Consider the following 20,891-nt stretch of genomic DNA (forward strand, 5'->3'; position numbering starts at 1 on the left):
TGTTGGTGTGACTGGAAAACGTGTGTAGCTAGAAACCTGATGCTTTATTTGAAGTCGTAGTTTAAAAAAAAGTTCCCAGGCAACTACGCAGAGATGTTTAACAAAACCATGTTTTTTAAGGGCCTCCCGCCTTCAGGGTCATCGCCTTCAGGACAGCAATGACCGGCAGGGCCAGGGTTCGAGCCCGAGGCAGAGCGCGCAATCCAGCATCCGTGGAGCCTGCTAAGCCTGAGGTGGCTAGGGGGTCCTGAAGTACCCAGAACCGACCCACCACGGAGCTTCGCTGACATAGTGAGACGTGGCACAGCAGCGAGCTTCCTAATGTTCCTAAAGATGCCTTGCTGAGTCAGTACAGTTCAGGTTTAGAGTTCTCTCCTGCTGAGAGGGAACTAATGCATCTTGTAAGAAAAGTCCGATTCCACGGCTGTCGGTGTGGGTAGGCTTTATCTACCTGGACAACCTCTCTACCCCTTCCCTTTCACGTGCATCTTCATAGATGCAAACAGACTTTCTTCCAAACCCCAGTGGATGGAAAGTCATCTACATCTCTTGGTCTCAGCCAGTGACTCCTCTTTGGGGAGTGATTTCAAAATGGGCAATTTCAGGCAAGTGTTTGAACAGACTGAGTTGGATAGAATTTTTTAGTCTTGTTTAAAACTTGCTATCCCTGCTGTCTCTATGCACTTCTGTCCTCTCTTATCCCGCATCCACTTTGCATGCTTTAGGGGGTCTTGCTTTGAACTCTGATGGGTCCCAGTGCTGGCCAGCAGTCACATGACCCCATCAGGTCCTGTTTCTTCGCCTCCCCCACCTGCTCAAGCCTCAACCCTTCCTGCTGCTCCTCCCCCGTCTTAATTTTCAGCCTTTAACATCAACTCCTATGTCACTGAGACAAATAAAGCATCAAAGCAGAACTTCAATGCTGTCTTCACCGAATCTCCACATCCTGGCCTTGGCCCCTCACCCGAGACCCTAGGGCACTGGCTCTGCTCCTACCTAAAGGAAAAATCTCCCGGGCCCCTTAGCCAATTCTCTACCCCTGGCATCTCTCCTGCAATTCTCCTATCTCCCAAGTCCTAGATCATCCCCATCTGCCTACAGCCAGCTGAGTTGACTGCCATCCAACGAGAATCCTCTCCTGGATCTGCTTTCCTCACAATTACTTCCTTTCTCTTTGCTTCTCATCAACGAAGTCTTGTCTCTATTCTGAACTCCAATCCTTATCTCCCTCTTGTCCCTTCACTCCAATCAGGTGCTCTCCCCATTGCTCCACTGAAAAGGCTCTTGTCAGGCTTCCTCAGTATCCTCCACTTTGTCAAATCCCCAGGTCCGTCCTAGGTCTTGCCTATCACTTGTACTTGGAATAGTTGAGCCCTCCTTTCTCCTTGATTAACTCCTTCCATGTGGTCGTCAGGTCACCGCACACCCTTGGTTTTCCGCCAACCTCACTGGCCACTGCTGTAGCTTCCCTTGGCTGGGTTCTCCTCCTGTCCTGTCCATATGCCCAGGACCTAGTCCTTGGGCCTCTTCTCCTTGGTACATGCACTCACACTCTTGGTCATCTTATCAGTATCATGGCTTTAGGTGCGATCTGGTATGTGGACAAGTTCCCTCTCCTGCACTAAACGAACATCCCCATGCATGTCTCACGCTCCTGATTTGCCCTCCCAGACAAATCCTAACTACTTCATCTGATGAAATCCCTTTCTTCCAGTTGTTTAGGCCAAAGTCTTTGGATTCATCCTCTCTTGACCTCAAACCCTTCACATAAACAACCAGGAAATACTGTTGTCCCTGACGTTCAAAAAATATCCAGTCTCTGATCATTTCTCATCCCCTCTATTACTACCCTCTGGGCCAAACCACCAGCATCCCTGGCTGGACCCCACAAATGGCCTCATAACTGGCCTTCTTGCTTCTGCCCTGGTCTCATCCTCAGTCTGTTCCCAGCACAGAGCCAGTAAATTGGATTCACGTTCAACCCACAGCCTGTAAGAGTTCCCATTTTCTCAGAGTCACAGGAGATTTCCTTAACATGGCCTCCCTCCCACTACCTCTCCGGGTCCCTCTGCTTCCCCCTCCCTTGTTCATCTTGCTCTCCCTTCAACATTTCTTCCTTAGGAGCTTGCTCTTTCCTCCACCTGAGGCTTGTGTAACCTTGTTAACTCACTGCCTCTGAGTCTTTGTTTCAGCGTCAACTTCGCACTGAGGCTCTGCTTTGTCTCCCATGAATTAATGCAACCAGCCCCTTTCATACCCCACCTTCCCAATAACTCCCAATTTTCCATACTTGGCTTTGTTCTACTTTTTTCATTTCCCTAGCAATTATCATATTCATGCCATATAAGTTAGTAATCAATTTATTTTCTGTCACTGGAATATGAGATTTTCAAGGAAGTTCCTTTGCTTTATGCTCTGATACATGCATCGTGGCACATGGCAGGCATATGATAATTTTTGGGTGACGGTCGAACATATGGATAACATTACTCTTTATTTTTATCTCCAAAAACTTGCAGGCTCAGCAACCTCGTCAAATCCAGCCTAGACTCAAGCAGCTGTGGGGTGTTAGCCACGTGGCTGGGGCTGGACCACCAACAGAAGCAGAAGGAACACCGCAGCCTTCAGGTAAAAAGAGGGAAGAAGAAAGATATGGTGAGGGGCAGAGGATACTTAATATGTGACGGTACATGACAGCGATAAAATTCTAGACAGATAGCCTCGGTGTTCCCGTGATGTTTGGCAGGATGGGAAGAAGGTACAGCTCTCAACTATCTCCTGCAGTGAATTATCTGGCTATCAATGCTTTATTCCCCTTATATTTTAAGGCTTATGGAAAAAGAAATAGAGGTCATTATTCATTAGCTAATTCAATGTAATTGCTTTTCAAATTTAGAAAATGCATTGGTATGACAACTATAAGTTAACTAGTTCGGGGAACAAGATTTTTCTTGGGTTCGTGAATCGCTATACTGAAAGGTTGAGCAGTTCCTCAAATGTTTACCTACATTGTATTATCCTCACAGGTGAACGGTTATCATTATACAGGTAAGCCCACAGGCTCAGATGTTGTCGTTTGCCAAGGATTTGGGTAATGCAGTGAAACCTTAGATCTGATTCTCCAACCACCTTTTTAAAACATTTAAAAAATTTTTATTGTGGTAAGAACAATAGAGTTCTGCCCTCTTATTGTATTTTTAAATGTACAGCACAGTATTAACTATAGGCACAACGTTGTACCGCAGATCTCAAGAACTAACTTATCTTGCATAACTCTAATTTTACACCTGTTGATTAGCAAATCCCTATTTCCCCTCTCCCACTCCCTGAAAACTACCATTCTACTCTCCACTTCTGAGTGTGACTATTTTCAATGTATAAGTGGATTTATGCAGTATTTGTCCTTTTGTGACTGTCTTCAAGGTTCATTCATGTTGTTACATATTGCAAGATTTTTCTAAAATTTATTTTTATTTATTTATTTTTGGCTTCATTGGGTCTTCGTTGCTATGCCTGGGCTTTCTCTAGTTGTGGCGAGCGGGGGCTACTCTTTGTTGCGGTGCATGGGCTTCTCATTGTGGTGGCTTCTCTTGCGGATCATGGGTTCTAGGCGTGCGGGCTTCAGTAGTTGTGGCACATGGGCTCAGTAGTTGTGGTGCACGGGCTTAGTTGCTCCGCGGCATGTGGGATCCTCCCGGACCAGGGCTTGAACCTGTGTCCCCTGCATTGGCAGGCAGATTCTTAACCACTTCGCCACCAGGGAAGCCCATAGGTTTCATTTTTTAATGTTGAACAATATTCCAGTTGAAGAATCTTGTATTCTGAACCAAAACCAGATGAAACAAGACAAATATTAGAGCAGGGAGGAATGAGGTGCTAAGGCAAACACCGATGTGGACTGGGGACTTGTTGGGAAAAGCTTCTGAGTAAGACTCTTCTTTTCTGATGACCCATTGCTAAAATAATGTTGGGATCCTTTGATATCTTTTCTACCTCAAACAATCTTAACTCTTAATAGCTGGGGTGTAATATTGTCCTTTCTATTTACATTTCCCTTTTTGTGTAAATTAACAAGTTTCATGCTTGTTTACATGTAGAGGAACTTCAACTGGCATCTGGGTTGCAGGAATCCTCGCTGAGGCAGAGGAGGGATGTTGGCAGGGATTATCGAGACTTTGTGGTGAATACTCAGCAGATATTAGGCCATGTTAGATACTCAACAAAAGGTATGTTGATGGTTAACAATACAATGTTATAGAGTTGTTTAAGTACCGATGATGCTTTATACCATCACCTTAAGTGGAGGTACCCTCTCATCTTCTCACATTTTTGTAATAACATTCACTTTTGCATAAACAAAGACTTAAGAGTCCTGGATGTACTCTTCATTTTCCTCTCTTCCTTTTATAGCCACTTAAGATAGAATGACCCAGTTCTTCGGTTGTGCTGAGATTTTTTAAAAACTAAACATTATTACACACCGTGGCTCCCCTCCCCCAATCCCCTGCTTTTGGCAGAGGTTTCCTTTTGCTATTTTTATTATCGTTAAATACCTTGATCCTTGAACTTCCTAAATGTGGGCTTGCATAAGGATTCACCTAAATTGATGTTAGGGATTCTGGAGGCCAGGTGTATATAATTGCTTATGTTGTTTGTTGTCAATCTCCTGGCTGGATCTAACTTTGGTTCTTAATATTGTGGTATCCAAATTGTTTGGGGTCTGATCAGCCACTCTGTTTCATGATTAACACGTGGCTCCATTTTTCAGGCACCTAGGTAGCCCGGTAATGCTATTTTCGAACCATGTCCAGCTGAAGTCTTGTTCCCATGGGAATTCATTCAAGTACAATGTCATCTATACGCCAGACATAGAGGATGGACGAAAACGTGAAGCTTTACTCTCTGAACTTGAAAAGTTTTTGGGACATCGTCGTATATGTGATGGAAACTCTTTATTATTACTTCACTCACTAGGGGAAATGGTTAAGTAATATTCTACATTTTCCTGACATTGCTCTTTCTCTCCCATTTTTCACTCTATTAGAGCCAAACTCCCACTATTCCTGTGCAACAGTTTGTGGAGATATCCCGAACATCCCTTGCCCATAGGACTTGTAACAAACCCACATGCCATGTTTGATTATCACTGATATTCTCTAGTGTCTCATTTCACTGCTTAAACTGAATTTAATACAAAGGTAAAAAATATATCTTTTACTACCTTTTTAATGGTACAATATGTCTCAAATGCTGATAATGAAGTTTTGAGTAATTTTTTAAATTTCTTGTTCCCTCTAAAACTTTAGCAGAAAAAACATTGGGAGAAAGACTTACTATTTTATCCTATAAACTTCTACATTAAAGAACCAAATAATCATCTCAAACTTGGGTAATTTCTCTGAAAATATTGTCAATCATAACACTTGTGTCTATGTGTATGTATTACTCCTTGGTATACGTGTATATAATTTATATATGTATATATCATACATATCCTCACATATGAGTATATATAATAGTTTAAGCCCATAGGTGATAATAAAAATGGTTTAACAAAGATGATATATTACTTATAACTAGCGCATCTGGTAAAAATCTCTGTTTGAAGGTCCTTCAAAAGACCAGTGATTATTAAAAATAAGAGATTAAAACTGACTCTAAAAGTATCAATTTTAGACAGTGGGTTTAGGTTCCCTAATACCTGGCTTTACGGCCAGAGCTGGGATCTTGACACCCACATCTAACTTATTTGCAGATTGGAAATCTGGCCTGGCTATATTACTTCCATTCTTCCATATGAAACTGGTCTTACCCTCTGTGCTGATGTGATCCATAAACTGCTCCGAATGGAAACTGCTTATGATTTAATATCACACAGTCGTGAAAAAGCCAGAGGAGAAGATGCAAAAGAGAAAATTCTTAAAAAATTAGTTGGATCATCTGTTCTTACAAAGTAAGTCTGCTTTTTGGAAACCTATCCAATCACTTTGACTTTTTTTCATTAGAGATGTTCCTAGGGTTTTTGAATGATTAAATATAGACATTCAGAAGTAGAAATAGCATGAAAATGGCAAGAATCACTGGATAATTTTTCTCATCTGGTCATACAGCATGGGAGAGGAACATGTGTTAATTGTAAACTCTGAGGTTCTTCTGAGCCCTACTGCTAACTCAGTTGTTGGCTCTGAACGCTCACTTGCACTCAAGAGAGTATGCATCTTCCAAATTTCTCTTTTCCTTTCTCTTTGTCCAGCTATTTTTAAAAATTGGTGCTTAATTATAATCTACTAGCAAATTTCCATTTGAAGGAAGTTTTATTTTTAATCTCCCGCTACACCAGAAATCTTAATTGGTAAGAGGATGTTTTGGCTAGGTAACCTTAAATCCAATCTTTAAGAAGAGCAAAGTTGGAAGACTTGCACTTCTTAATTTCAAACCTTATTATGAAGCTACAGTAACCAAGACAGTGTGACGCTGGTATAAGTATAGACCTAAAAGCCAGTGAAACAGAATAGGGAATCCATGAATTAACGCTCACTTTTACAGTCAGTTGACTTGAACAAGGGTATGGAGATAATTCAATCAGGGAAAGAACAGTCTTTTCAACAAGTATTGCTGGGATAGCTGGATATTCACCTGCCCCTTCATCACAGGATACACAAAATTAACTCAAATTTACTAAAAAATTAACTCGAGATAGACCTAACTAAAAGAGGTAAAAATATAAAATTCTTAGAAGAAAACATAAGAGTAAATCTTGACTTTGAGTTAGGCAAAAACCTTATTAGATAAGACACCAAAAGCACAAGTAATGCCCAAAGAAACAAATAAATTGGACTTCACCAAATAAAATGTTTGTTCTTTAAGGTATACTGTCAAGAAAGTAAAAAGACAACTGGCAGAACAGGGGGAAATATTTGCAAATCACATGTAATAAATAATTTGTATCTACATACATAAGGAATATTTACAACTCAATAAAAGAAACTCAACTTTAAAAAATGGGCAAAGGATCTGAATAGACATTTCTCCAAATAAAATATTCAAATGGCCAATAATCACATGAGAAGATGCTCAACATCATCAGCCATCAGGGAAATGCAAATTAAAGCCACAATGAAATGCCACTTCCTATCTACTAGGATTGCTAAAAGTTAAAAAGGAAGATGTTAACAAGTGTTGGCAAGGATGTGGAAAAATTGAAACCAACCATTATACACTGCTGGTATAAGTATGGCCTCTTTGGGAAACAGTCTGGCATTTCCTCAATGTGCTAAATATAGCATTACCATACGACCCAGCAATTCCACTCCAGGTTATATACACCAAAGAAATAAAAACATATCCACCACAATTGGTATATGAATGTCCACAACATCACTATTCATACTAGCTTGAGCATAAACAACCCAAATGTTCATCAACTGGTAAATGGATAAACACAAATGTGGTATATCTATACAATGATATATTATTTGTCAATAAAATGGAATGAAGTAGCAATACACGCTACAGCATGAATGAACCCTGAAAATATTACGCTAAGTGAAAGAAGCCAGTCAGGGAAGATCACATATTATATGACGCAATTTATATGAAATGTGATGAGTAGGCAAATGCATAGGGACAGTAAGTGAACTAGTGGTGGTTTAAGGACCAGGGGAATTGGGTGGAAACAAGGAGTGACTGCTCATTGTTCAGGTGTTTCTTCTTTGGGTGATGAAAATATTCTAAAATCGCGTGATGGTTGCACCACTCAGTAAGTATACTAAAAACCATTGGACTGCACACTTAAATGGCTGAATTGCATGTTATGTGAATTAATCTTAGTAAAGCTATATATCCTGCAATTACCTGTAGGATTTTAAACCACTTCTTTCTTACATGCTTCCATGCAATAACGTCAGGAATAATACCATATATTACGATTATTCCACAGGTATGACAACAGAACCTATAGGGTGGATGGTATTACTTGGGAGAAGTCTCCCAGCTCTACATTTACAAGATCGGATGGCAGTGAAACCTCCTTTGTAGACTATTACAGGGAGGTATGAAATTTTATTTCTTCAAACATACTTGTCTTAAAATTTTTCATATTATATAGTTAAGTATATTTCTCAAGTCTTATTTAGACACATATATATGTATTTGTATATATTCTCCTTTTGGGGTATTATAGCTTGGCTTATATCTATTATCCATGTATTAGAGTGTTTTGTGTATAGGGTAATGTCACATAATTAGAATGGCTCCAAGATGGCCTCCCTGTCAGGCTTAGAAGTGGCTATGGTTGTTTTGAACATGTAAATGGATTGTTAGGTAGAAAATAAAATATGGTAAGACTTCAGAAATGAGAACTTTATGTAGGAGTTTCAGCCCTACAGAACTTGGTTCAAAAAGAAGAAAAAAAATGACCAATTACAATCTGAGATGATGTCTGTTACGTGCTAAATCTCATAATCTCCGTTGCTGTGCGCGGGCTTTCTCTAGTTTCAGCGAGTAGGGAATACTCTTCATTGCGGTGCGTGGTCTTCTCATTACGGTGGCTTAGTTGCTCTGCGACATGTGGGATCTTCCCGGACCACGGAACGAACCCGTGTCCCCTGCATTGTCAGACGGATTCTTAACCACTGCGCCACCAGGGAAGTCCTTCCATTTTTTTTTTTTTTTTTTTCTTTTTTTTGTTGGTCCGCGGGCCTCTCACTGCTGTGGCCTCTCCTGTTGCGGAGCACAGGCTCCGGACGCGCAGGCTCAGCGGCCATGGCTCACGGGCCTAGCCGCTCCGGTGCATGTGGGATCTTCCCGGTCCGCGGCACGAACCCGCGTCCCCTGCGTCAGCAGGCTGAGTCTCAACCACTGCGCCACCAGGGAAGCCCTCCCTCCTATATTTTTAATTTGCGTGCTCACAAATAAACTCAGGCCAGTTGGTGAGGTTGGTTTTCTAGCTTTAGCGAATGAGAGAAAGGTAATTTAAGGAATGGCAGATATTTGTGGCAAATGGAAAGAACTTATAAATGGATGTTTTTAAAAAAGCTTGTATTATATTGGGACTCAAAACATAGCTACTTGGAACAATTGCAGGTACATAGCCCTCTGACATCCCTTCAAGGGAGGGTTATTATGACATTATCCTCATTTGTGTTTCACACTTATTGCTTGTTCATTCAATCCCAAGAGCATTTAGTGCCTATTGTATATCTTGGGTATACATTAGTAAGACAATTTAGTTCTCAGCTCTTAAGGCACTTGCATTCTCATGGCAGACAGAGAGATGACAAACAAGAAGAAAACTATTCTAATAGTTATAAGGGATATGGAGATAATTAAAATCGGGTGGTATTATGGAGAATATCTGGTGGCTATTAGTCTGCAAGGTCATGGAAAGCTTCTCTGCGAAGCTGATATGTAAATGGAAGCAAGGAGCAAGCTAGGTGCGGATGAGGGAGAAGAGGTAGTACAAAGGCACTATTTTCGGGGTGGGCATTGTGTACCCAGAGCCCAAACTAGGCTGCAGTGTTCTCTAAAGAAGTAAATTGGATTTTATTGTCAAATCATATTGTGTAGATATTTGTAAGATTTCTGTCTAATATACAGAGAATGGGCTGTATGGGGGTAAAAATGGAGGCAGGGAAACCAGTGAGGAGGTTATTAAATCAGTTGACTTAAATGATGATGGTGGCCTGGAGCAGGGTGGGAGAAGTAGGTGAAAATGGAGAGGACATAGTGAAGGCTTGGTTGTAATAAGTGAGGGGATTGTTCTGGGATGAGATAGGCACAGATGGAATTGCAAACTGAAATATCAATAAGTTAATTTTAAAAGGTTTATTTCTGGCTTGAATAAAGTCTAATGAGAGTCAGGGAGACTCAGTGATCTCATCTGTTACCATTTTGTGGCTCTACCATCTCAACAAGAGGACTCCAAGGTTGTCGTGTTAGAAGAAAAGAGGTAGAAGCAGCATACTGGCTCTTAGGTCCCTTAGACTGAAAGTGATAGGCTGATGCACTACTTTCACTCATATTTCTTTGTTCAAATTCAGTCCTATAGCCTGAACCTACCTAAGTGGACACTCTTTTCTTTCGTGTACAGATGTGGTGAGTTCAGTATCATCTCTCTGCCAAAGGGTGTAAATAAAGTATGCTCTTTGGGCGTGCGGATGAGTCAGGAGTCCCAGGGTGTAAAGCCTGGAGTTTTCATTTTGGGAATTATTAGCTCTTACCTAGTCCTTGGATTTTGATGTGCAGTCACCTAGGCAGAATCTATAGATGACCAAGAGAATGAAATATTTCAGGAAAGAAGGATATGCGTCTCTGTAGAATGTTAAGATGAGGTTAAATGAGAGTGTATACATATGCCCCAATTCACCAAACTGTACCCATTATGGGCAGATTTTTGTATACCAATTATACCTCAATAGAGCTGGGGGAAAAACACACAGTGAAGAGTACATTGAGTTTGATAGCATGGAGTTCACTGCCAAGAGCAAATTGTGCAATGGTGGCAATTGAAGTCCAGGTGGAAGGTACTGAGGGAAAAATTTAGCAACGCTTGCTGTAGAAGGGAAGAGAAATGTTACGTAGATGAAGGATTTTTTTAAGTTAGAGAATACTACAGTATGTGTTTATCCTGGTATAAATTGTCCAATAGAGAAGGAGAAATTGTTAATACAGAAGGCAAGATAAATGAGGGGTAATGATAGGAACAAAATCCCTGAAGGAAAGAAGAGGTTAGAATCCATAGCTGTGGTAGAGATTACGGACCCTTTTCTGGAGCAGGACACATCCTCCATAGTAATCGGAAGGCAAGAAGAACATACATATGTGTAGAGAGAAGGCAAACACCAGGCAGAATATAAGTGTATTCCTGTCTGAATCCTCAGACATTCACTTCTCAGTGAAGTATGAAGCAAGATCACCGGCTGAGTTAGTTGATGGGCAGCGATGAGGGAGATGTATAGGAGATTTGAGAAGAGATGAGAAAGTGTGAAATGTTGGTTTTTTGAATGGGTAGGAAGCATAACTAGGGCATCTGAACAGAGCACCCCTTTTAGATTGTGGCAGACTAACTCTAGAAACACTCAGCAGGGTTAGGCTGTTGGTTGCATGGGCAGAACAGACAGCTGGGTTTTACCAGGGTTTGAGACTTGCCAACGTAGCATGATCAAGGCATAGTGAAGGAATGAATGGTATTTGTGAGGACGTAATTGTGACAGGCTATGGAATGCAAGCTGGGGAAGTAAGGGAGGTGAGGCTGTGAGAGAGTTAAGGACCTCTCTCCTTCTCAATTTATGTGTGCTGATTCCTCCACCTAGGCTGACGTTTGCTTGTTCATCCTACAAATTTTATCTCAAAGATCTTTGACTAAGAAGAGCCGCTCTGGGTCCATCCATGTTGCTGCTAATGGCATTATTTCATTCTTTTTTACGGCTGGGTAATATTCAATTGTGTGTGTATACACCACATCTTCTTTATCCATTCATCTGTCGATGGACATATGGTATTACTTATACGTGCAATCTAAAATATGACACAAATGAACATATCTATGAAACAAACAGACTCACAGAGAATAGACTTGTGGTTTCCAAGTGGGAGGGAGTGGGGGAGGGAAAGATTGGGAGTTTGGGATTAGCAGATGCAAACTATTATATATAGGATGGAATGACAACAAGGTCCTACTGCATAGCACAGGGAGCTATATTCAATATCCTGTGATAAACCATAATGGAAAAGAATATGAAAAAGAATATATATATGTATAACTGAGTCACTTTGCTATATAGCACAAATTAATACAATATTGTAAATCAACTATACTTCATAAAATGTTTTTAAAAAGAGCCATTCTGGATATCCCAACAGTACCCCTCCCTCTCGTGCATACACTGACCTGCAACATCAGGCCTCTGTGAGGTCACCCTGTTCTGTTATGTACGTGTATTTCATAACACTTATCCCAGTTTGTAATTATATATTTGGGTGATTTTTATTAATCTCTCCCCTCCCCAACAGACTATGAGTTTCATAGGACTAGGAGAGCTATGATTCTGCTCTTTGCAATACATATCTCTTATACCTTACACTATGACTGGCACATAGTAGTTCATACACATAGGTTGTAATAGATAATTCATGCATGTTAGCATCACAGAGTAGTGGGATTAGTAATAATTTGAGGGAGTGTGTCACATTAAGGCAAACTACCTTCTTGGCATGTGTTGATATATAGAGTCTTACATGTAAACATAAGAAAATGGTTCCAGCAGATTTACTTGAGTGAAATGGATGTGCTGAAATATTTGAATGACTAGGGTAGTCTCAGGATGCCCTGGTAGGAATTGAGTCTCATAAGAGATGACAACTTTGTCGTAGGGTTGTAATGAGATCTGGGAAAAACTGCTGAATTCATAGATGAGGCATTAGAAAGTAAGCGCAATCCTACCTTTCAAATAATGGAAATAGGGACAACAGAACTGATTTGTTTTTTGGACCTAAAACAATAGACTGCAGGTTTTTTCTTCAGCAAAGATGGGTTGATTTGGGATCAGTGGAGAATTGCAATTTGGGGTCTGCAACCCTGGCGAGCCCCGTGCAAGTCCCACTTGATGAGGAAAGGAGAACCCCTTCATAGAAGAGAAAAGCAAGTTGGAAGGGCTTTAGTAAACAAAGAGTCCATGGCTTTTCATTGGCCAAGGTCTTGCCAGGGAAGAAAAGAAGTCTTTCTTCTTCCTGTTGGGCTCTGCTATCGTTGCAGGGTATGAGAGCTCCCCCTCTGGTCTCCTGACTCTATTTAATTGAGGCTTGTTTATTTTTTACAAAAGCTATAAGAAATGGGAAGTGTGATTTCCAAAGTTCACAGTTGGTGGTTAAAGAAATATTAGGAGAACACCATGGGCTAGAGTGGGCCACTAAGTTTGAAATAGGTTGTTTATATTTTTCTAAAAACTGGTTAGTGTGGTGAATTATAGTGTGGTGAATATTTCTCTTAGTCCACGCAGGTAATGCATTTAATAAAATCTCATACTTTTTCATGTAAAAAGAAAAACTCATTTAATCTACAATGAGAAAAGAATTACCCTAATCTGATAAAGAACGTCTGCCAAAAACTTCTATAAGCATCATTATGTTAAAGAGAATATACTGGGCTTCCCTGGTGGCGCAGTGGTTGAGAGTCCGCCTGCCGATGCAGGGGACACGGGTTCGTGCCCCGGTCTGGGGAGATCCCACATGCCGTGGAGCGGCTGGGCCCGTGAGCCATGGCCGCTGAGCCTGTGCGTCTGGAGCCTGTGCTCCGCAACGGGAGAGGCCACAGCAGCAAGAGGCCCGCGTACCGCAAAAAAAAAAAAAAAAAAAAAAAAAAAAAAAAAAAAATATATATATATATATATATATATATATATATATATATATATATATATATATATATATATATAGATGATTTTTCCCATTAGTCAGAAACAAGCCAAGCAGTAGCCTCTCTTCCTAACTGCTCAGTGTCCTACTGGAGGTCCTGGCGAGGGTTTGGAAACTTGCTCTGCTGCTTGTAAATCAGGCAGTTTCCACAACAGCCCCCAAGCTTGTTTGCTGGTGGGGGCAGGTAACAGTATTTATCTCAGTTGATTGGTGAGAGAATTAACTGAATCAAGTAGAATGCTTGGGAAGCGCCCCACACAGAGTGATCATCCCATCGACGGTGACTGTCCTGAGGACGGTATAGTTCAGTCTATGTTTTTAACCCATCCATGTTGACTTCATGATAAACTTCTGGAAATGGAATGACTCCTGGGAATGGAATGACTAGGATGAAAGGGTTTTGCAAGTTTAAAGGATCGATGCATATTTCCAAATGCCTGTCTCGCAGCCTGTCTCTTCCATACACTCACACTCACACTTGTTGAATGCAGTGTGATTCTAGACCCTTCTCCCTCATGGATTCAGATATCTATTTAATAAATAGTCTCTACTTTGTCAGTGCTCCACCTATATAGCTTCCTCGACACGCATCCATTTCTCATGTCACTGTGTTCTTGCATTTTGGGGAATGTCATGTTTGCTTTCTTTCAAGGTCCTTTTCTTGCTGCCCACTGAAAATAAAGAAATTTATGAAGGCATAAAAAGACACCTGTGTGTCAATTACCCGATTCCAAGCCAGTGTGTGTTGAAACAGACCTTAGAGAGACCACCGCTACAAAGATTGCCCTGCAGATGAACTGCAAGCTAGGAGGTGCCCTCTGGAAGGTGGATATAGAAGTACGTGGGGATTTTGTTGCCTTCTCTTGCTTTCATCTGTCTTTGGTAGAATTTGTTAAGGTCCTATTTAATTGGAAATTTGCTTCGTGTTCTAACTCAATCTGCTACCTTGTTTAAAATTTAAGTTGCAGAATGCAATGTTCATCGGTATCGATTGTTTCCACGGTATTGTACATCGACGGAAGTCAGTCGCAGGATTTGTGGCAAGCATCGATCCAGACTTGACACGGTGGGTAAGCTTTGGCAGACAGTGTTTAGTGGGGAGCTATCTGGAGGCCAGATAGGAGAGGTGGACTTAACACACATTATTGGCAAGCTCCATGGACAAGTTGTTCTTAGAGATGTGCTCTCCTGATCTTCTGGCAAAGTTAGGCTCCCAGAACATTTTGTATGGAAGCCTCTGATCATTCTCTATTGCTGCCTAACAACCATGACAAAATATGGCAGCTTAAGATGACACTCACATGACCACAGACAGTCCTGTGGGTCAGATGTTGGGCACTGCGTGGCTCTCAGGGCCTTACAAGGCCGAGATTTTGTTTGTTTTTTTGGCTGCACTGCGCAGCATGCGGGATCTTAGTTCCCCGACCAGGGATCGAACCCATGGCCCCTGCGGAGGAAGTGCAGATTCTTAAACACTGGAGCACCAGGGAAGTCCCAAGGCTGAGTGAAAAGTGCCACATAAGCCACATTCTCACCTGGAGGCTTGGGATCCTCTTCCCAGCATACGTCGATGTGGCAGAGCCAATTTTCTTGTGATTGTGGGACAGAGGACCCCACTTCCTTGCTGGCTGTCACCTACAGCTAGTCTAAGCTTCTAGAGTTTCATCCACATTCCTTCTGATGTGCTCCCTGCCTCCCCTCCAACTTCCAACCCGCCAATTCACACTGTGCTATTGTTCTCTTTTGAATCTCTCCATCTTCCTCTTCTGTCATCAGCCAAAGAAAATTTGCTGATTTTAAAGGAGCTCAGGATGTCGGATATCATCCATCTGGAGACTCCTCATCCTAAAGTCAACTGTGCCATATAACATCACCACAGGGGCCAGATCTCAGTATGTTCACAAGTTCCAAAGATGAGGACAGGTAGAATTCTGCCAACCGCAGAATTTGATCAGTGAGCCTCTGCATAGGGACACGTGAGGAAGCACTTAGGATACACGTGGGTGAAGACACATATGGGAACATACTCAGTGGCCTGTAGGTATAATAAGATCTTGTCTTCATACATTTGTATATAATGTACCTGAATAAGGAGATGTGCTTCTATATCCTATGATTCTCCTTTTCTCCAGGGACCTTTTATTTTCTGTGCTTAGAGTAGAAAATAAAACCCATAGTGCAGATGGGTCTGCATATTCTTCTCTTGTGCATTATGGTATGTGGGACAGTCACAAACCACTATAATGTTCAATGCTGTTTGTGGCCCACCAGGTATAATTCCACAGTATCCTTTAAGGATCTTTTTTTTTCCAGTCATACTCTAAATACAGTAACATGGATTTACTCTGCCTTTTTTAGTAGAAAATGTTGTGATAATAGGTAAAAAGTTAAGCTTGCATTCATGCAATAGATATTTTTGAGCACTTGCTATGTGTAAATACTGAGAATGCAGCAGTGAAAATGTAAAGCCAAGATACCTGATCCCATCCATTGGAGTACAGATTCAGATGAAGAGGCAAACATACATCATACCCTATCAGGTCATCCTAATACTCTGAAGTAAACAAAAACGCAATAAGGGGATAGAAACTCGAGACAAACAGGTGATTTTACTCGATACCTTGAGCAGTGGTCACAATAGCTATTACTGTTTTGAAGCAAACTGCTTCCTCTAAAGCAGATTCATGTGGATGAACCATTGTTTAAGACATCGAACTAAAGTAGGAGTCTCCAGAAAAACACTGGGTTTGCACTTTGTGGAATTCCCCAGGAGCTGAAACAATATGAGTCATATGTATTCAAAGTATGTATAATTTGTAGTTAACGTTAACAAATGTTTCCATTCTATCTTACTCTTTCTGTGCATTCAAAATGTTACAAAATGCCTAAGATATGTGAAGAGACCAATACCTGGATCTCTGCAGCGGGATGAAGAATGGATCTTTAGGGCTTCCCTGGTGGCGCAGTGGTTGAGAGTCCGCCTACCAATGCAAGGGGCACGGGTTCGTGCCCCGGTCCGCGAAGATCCCACATGCCGCGGAGCAGCTGGGCCCGTGAGCCATGGCCGCTGAGCCTGCGCGTCCGGAGCCTGTGCTCCGCAACGGGAGAGGCCACAAGAGTGAGGGGCCCGTGTACCGCAAAAAAAAAAAAAAAAAGGATCTTTAATTGGATCCTCAACTACTGATAGTGAATTTTTTTTTGGTCATAGATTAATTTCATCATTTTGATTCTGAATTAATCTTGTTTTCCAAACTAATGGCTTATTTTTCTCCATACAGGTGGTTCTCTCAATGCATCATCCAGCAATCGGGGCGGGAGCTTGTCAATGGGCTGACGACCTGCTTGCACAGTCAGTGCCTGGTGGAGGCTGGAGGGCTTGAGTCTATACTGGTGGAGATACTGCTCCCCCACCTGGGACATCTGGCAATGAGTGAAGACACTTTTGGTTGTCACAATGGGGATAGAGGTGCTATTGGCATCTAGTGGACAGAAGTTTAGGGATGCTGTTAAATGTCTTACCATGCATGGGACAGCAACACTCCCTGCCCCTGACCACCACAAAGAATTATCTGGCTCAAAATTTTCATACTCTTGTTAAGTATGGACTAGACTGAGGACTTAAGCAGTGTCCTGAAAGCTACCACGTTGACAAATGAACACAGAAGTTGTCAAAAATAGTGGCCACTTTGTTCCAAGTTATGGTTTATTTATATGTGTTTCTGACTTCCTTTCAGCTGCCTTGAAGCTCTGGTATGAACAAAATTCATCTCTGCCACATTCACCATTGTGTATCGAGATGGAGTGGGAGATGGACAGCTTCAAGCACTGACTGACCAAGAACTAAGACAGATGGAGTCCTACTTAGAAAATGCTTACAGAGGACAAAAGTGGGTATATTACTCTTGAAGTGCAGATTTTGTAAGCTTTACATTTTAGTTTCCGGGGGCAGGGGGAAATATCTACAACAATTGTGATGTGTGAATTGGAAAGCTGGATACAGAGGGCTTCAGTGGATGGGGTGGGGAGAAAAAACAGACCCTTCCCCCTTTGTGTTCCATGCCCACGTCAGAGGAGAAAGCAGAACTGAAGCCTTGCAGTAGCAGGTTGTTTCCTCATATGGAACCCCATGATTCTTTCTCTGTTTCCAATCTCCTTCCAAACCTTGATGGAGGAGGGCTTGCTAACCTCAGATATTCCTAAAAGTCCATGAACATAGCCAATCAATGGTTTGTACTTATCCAGCTCCTTTATCCTGGAGTTCTGTACGTCCCAGGACTGGGGATTACTCTCAGTTCCCTTCTCTGGCCTCACCTGTTTGTCAGTGAAGCCTGGTGCCCAGCATAGACAGTACAAGTAATCCTGACCTTGGGAGGAAGGGACCCTTCCCCTAGGATCTGAATGGCTATGAATAGAAACCTCCTCCTTTACTTCCTGAATTAGGCTCTTGGATCTAAGACAGTAAAATTGGGGTGTGTGGAGAGCTAACATCTGCAGACTCCTTTTAATGACTCCTACGTGTGGGCTGTTTTCGACATTCTGAATGCTTCTGAGATAACGCAGAGCAAACAGAGTGACACTGATCATAATCTTTTAAGTGTCAGAGTAACTTTCATCGTGGTGAAGAAACAAATAAACATCAGATTTTTTATTGAAAAGGATGAAGGAAGACTTGACAATCCATCTCCAGGAACGGTTATTGATTTAGAGGTGACTAGGATGGAATGGTAAGCCATCTTTATTTTAAAGATTCCTTTTTATTCAAATAGTAACAGAATTTTTTAAGGTTTGCATGATTTGGACGAGAAAGGAAGAATTGACCTAAAGAAGGTTAAAAATGATAGGTATATTAGATGATAATTTTTTCTGTCTTCAATCATTTTGTTTCTCAGAGAATTTTATTTTTTTTTAATTATTATTATTTTTTTGCGGTACGCGGGCCTCTCACTGCTGTGGCCTCTCTTGCTGCGGAGCACAGGCTCCAGACGCGCAGGCTCAGCGGCCATGGCTCACGGGCCCAGCTGCTCCGCGGCATGTGGGATCTTCCCGGACTGGGGCACGAACCTGTGTCCCCTGCATCGGCAGGCGGACTCCCAACCACTGCGCCACCAGGGAAGCCCTCTCAGAGAATTTTAAAAACAGACAAATATTTATTGATCGTTCTAAGATGATTCCGTTGTTAGGAAGAAGGCTAGAACTTCTGGTTAACTTTAGACTTGTAAAGTGAATTATGCAAATGAGAAAGTTATGCAAAACCACAGCAAGAAATAAAACAGTACATTCATACCAACAGATAGGGAGAAATGAATTAAGTTTGAAGAAAGGCAGAAACACTGATTTTTCTAGTAGAAGGCATGAAAGGATTGAAGAAAACAAAGCAAATGAAAAGTACAATTAATATAAAGTATAACATAAAATGATATAAACATTCAATATTTACAATAAATTGGTTAAGCTTACCACTTATATAACTTAGGGAGTTTGAATATATTCTGGTGATATGCAGGGATGGATATTCCCATCTTTCCCTGAATCTCTGAATCACATTACCTATGACCATGTCTAACGTGCTAATTTGAGGTTTGCTGCCTCTAGGCATCAGTGCATATGCTTTTGAGTTTAAATCCCATGAGCGTTATTAATTGTCAATGATTTCACTGTCCTTTGTAGATTTGCTTTAGCAAATCATTGCTCAACAGTTAGCCAGGCTTCTAAATATAAAGGAAACTCTGTATCATAGATTTCTGTAAATTGTTACTTCAGAGACTAGGTTTGCTACATTGTTTTTCTTCTAAAATAAGCTTGATACCAATTAGGTTCTATAATTCTAGGTATGACTTTTTTATTGTGAGTCAGTCTGTGAAAGAAGGCACTGGTACTGTCACTCCCACTCATTATAATGTCATCCATGACACGCTTTACTTGAGCCCAGATGCAGTACAGAGTCTAACTTACAAACTATGCCACATGTATTACAATTTTTCAGTAAGTACTTTTTTTCTTTAATTTGGTAACGTGCATCTGTTAATCCTATACTCCTAATTTATCCCTCCCCCCTGCAGTTTCTTCTTTGGTAACCATAGGTTTGTTTTCTGTGTCTGTGAGTCTGTTTCTACTTTGTAAATAAAAATAAGTTCATTTGTATGCTATTTTTTAGGTTCTACATGTAAGTGATATCAAATAATATTTGTCTATGATTTACTTCACTTAGTATGATAATATCTAGGTCCATCCATGTTACTGCAAGTGGCATTATTGCATTCTTTCTGAATGAGTACTATTCTATTGTATACACATACCACATCTTTGTCCGTTCATCTGCTGATGGACATTTAGGTTGCTTTTGTGTCTTGGCTATTGTAAATAGTGCTGCTATGAACATTGGGGTACATGCATATTTTTGAATTAGAGCTTCCGTCTTTTCTGGATATACGCCCAGGAGTGGGATTGCTGGGTCATACGGTAGCTCTGTTTTTAGTTTTAAGGAGCCACCATACTGTTCTCCATAGTGGCTGTGGTAAGTATTTTTTGATACTGATTTTCCTTCAGATCTGTGAAACTGTTCAAAATTGAATCTGCTTTTTGAACCTTGGATATCTATAAAAATTTAAACTTAGGGAAAGTAGACATAAAGGTAAGAAAATTGTTTTGGTTGATCTTTCTCCTAAAGGGTATCATCTGAGTCCCTGCTCCTTGCCATTATGCCCATAAGCTGGCTTACCTGGTGGGCCAGAGTCTTCACCAAGAACCACATGGGTCTCTGTCAAAACGTTTCTTTTACCTTTAACATAGAGAAGAAAGCATGATGGGATGTTGAAAACCACAATTTGTAAATTTATTTTCTCATTCTGCATCTGTACATCTGAAATTTTTTCCTAGATGCACGATCAGAGTTTAAAACCATTCTTGACTGGACATGGACGAGACTCCAAGTGTGTTATGCTATTTTCAATACTACCACTAACTTAACATGAGGCTTCTCTTCTCCAGGCTGGAGAACTGACAGTGAGAGTTTTGTTTTAGAATTTACCTCTCAAATGTGTTACAAGGACTTTATGATTAAACATGCCTGAATATTCTGTACTCCAAGCAATGCTGCTCTAATTGTAAAGGTTGGGGGACTTCCCTGGTGGTGCAGTGGTTAAGAATCCGCCTGCCAATGCAGGGGACACGGCTTCGAGCCCTGGTCCAGGAAGATCCCACATGCCGTGGCGCAACAAAGCCCATGCGCCACAACTACTGAGCCTGTGCTCTAGAGTCCACGAGCCACAACTACTGAGCCCACATGCCACAACTACTGAAGCCCATGTACACTAGGGCCCATTCCCCACAACAAGAGAAGCCACCGCAATGAGAAGCCCATGCACCACAATGAAGAGTAGCCCCCGCTCACCACAACTAGAGAAAAGCCTGCACACACCAATGAAGACCCAACGCAGCCAAAAATAAATAAATTAATTTTAAAAATGGTTGGGCATTAG

At 41.3% G+C, this 20,891-nt stretch overlaps 1 protein-coding gene across 1 annotated transcript; it reads left to right on the forward strand.

Moving 5' to 3' along the window:
- The first annotated feature begins 158 nt into the window (after window positions 1-158).
- PIWIL3 (piwi like RNA-mediated gene silencing 3) lies at window positions 159-20,197 on the forward strand. Its single transcript, XM_033408651.1, is given in 16 exon segments — window positions 159-244; window positions 246-309; window positions 2,520-2,628; window positions 4,098-4,230; window positions 4,769-4,987; window positions 5,756-5,953; window positions 7,940-8,051; window positions 14,066-14,180; window positions 14,183-14,250; window positions 14,376-14,479; window positions 16,692-16,762; window positions 17,148-17,192; window positions 17,195-17,300; window positions 18,009-18,137; window positions 19,242-19,395; window positions 20,081-20,197. Coding segments are annotated over 16 exon segments (1,830 nt in total).
- The last annotated feature ends 694 nt before the right edge of the window (window positions 20,198-20,891 follow it).

This window comes from Orcinus orca, chromosome 15 (genome assembly GCF_937001465.1).
Source record: "Orcinus orca chromosome 15, mOrcOrc1.1, whole genome shotgun sequence".
Lineage (NCBI taxonomy): Eukaryota > Metazoa > Chordata > Mammalia > Artiodactyla > Delphinidae > Orcinus > Orcinus orca.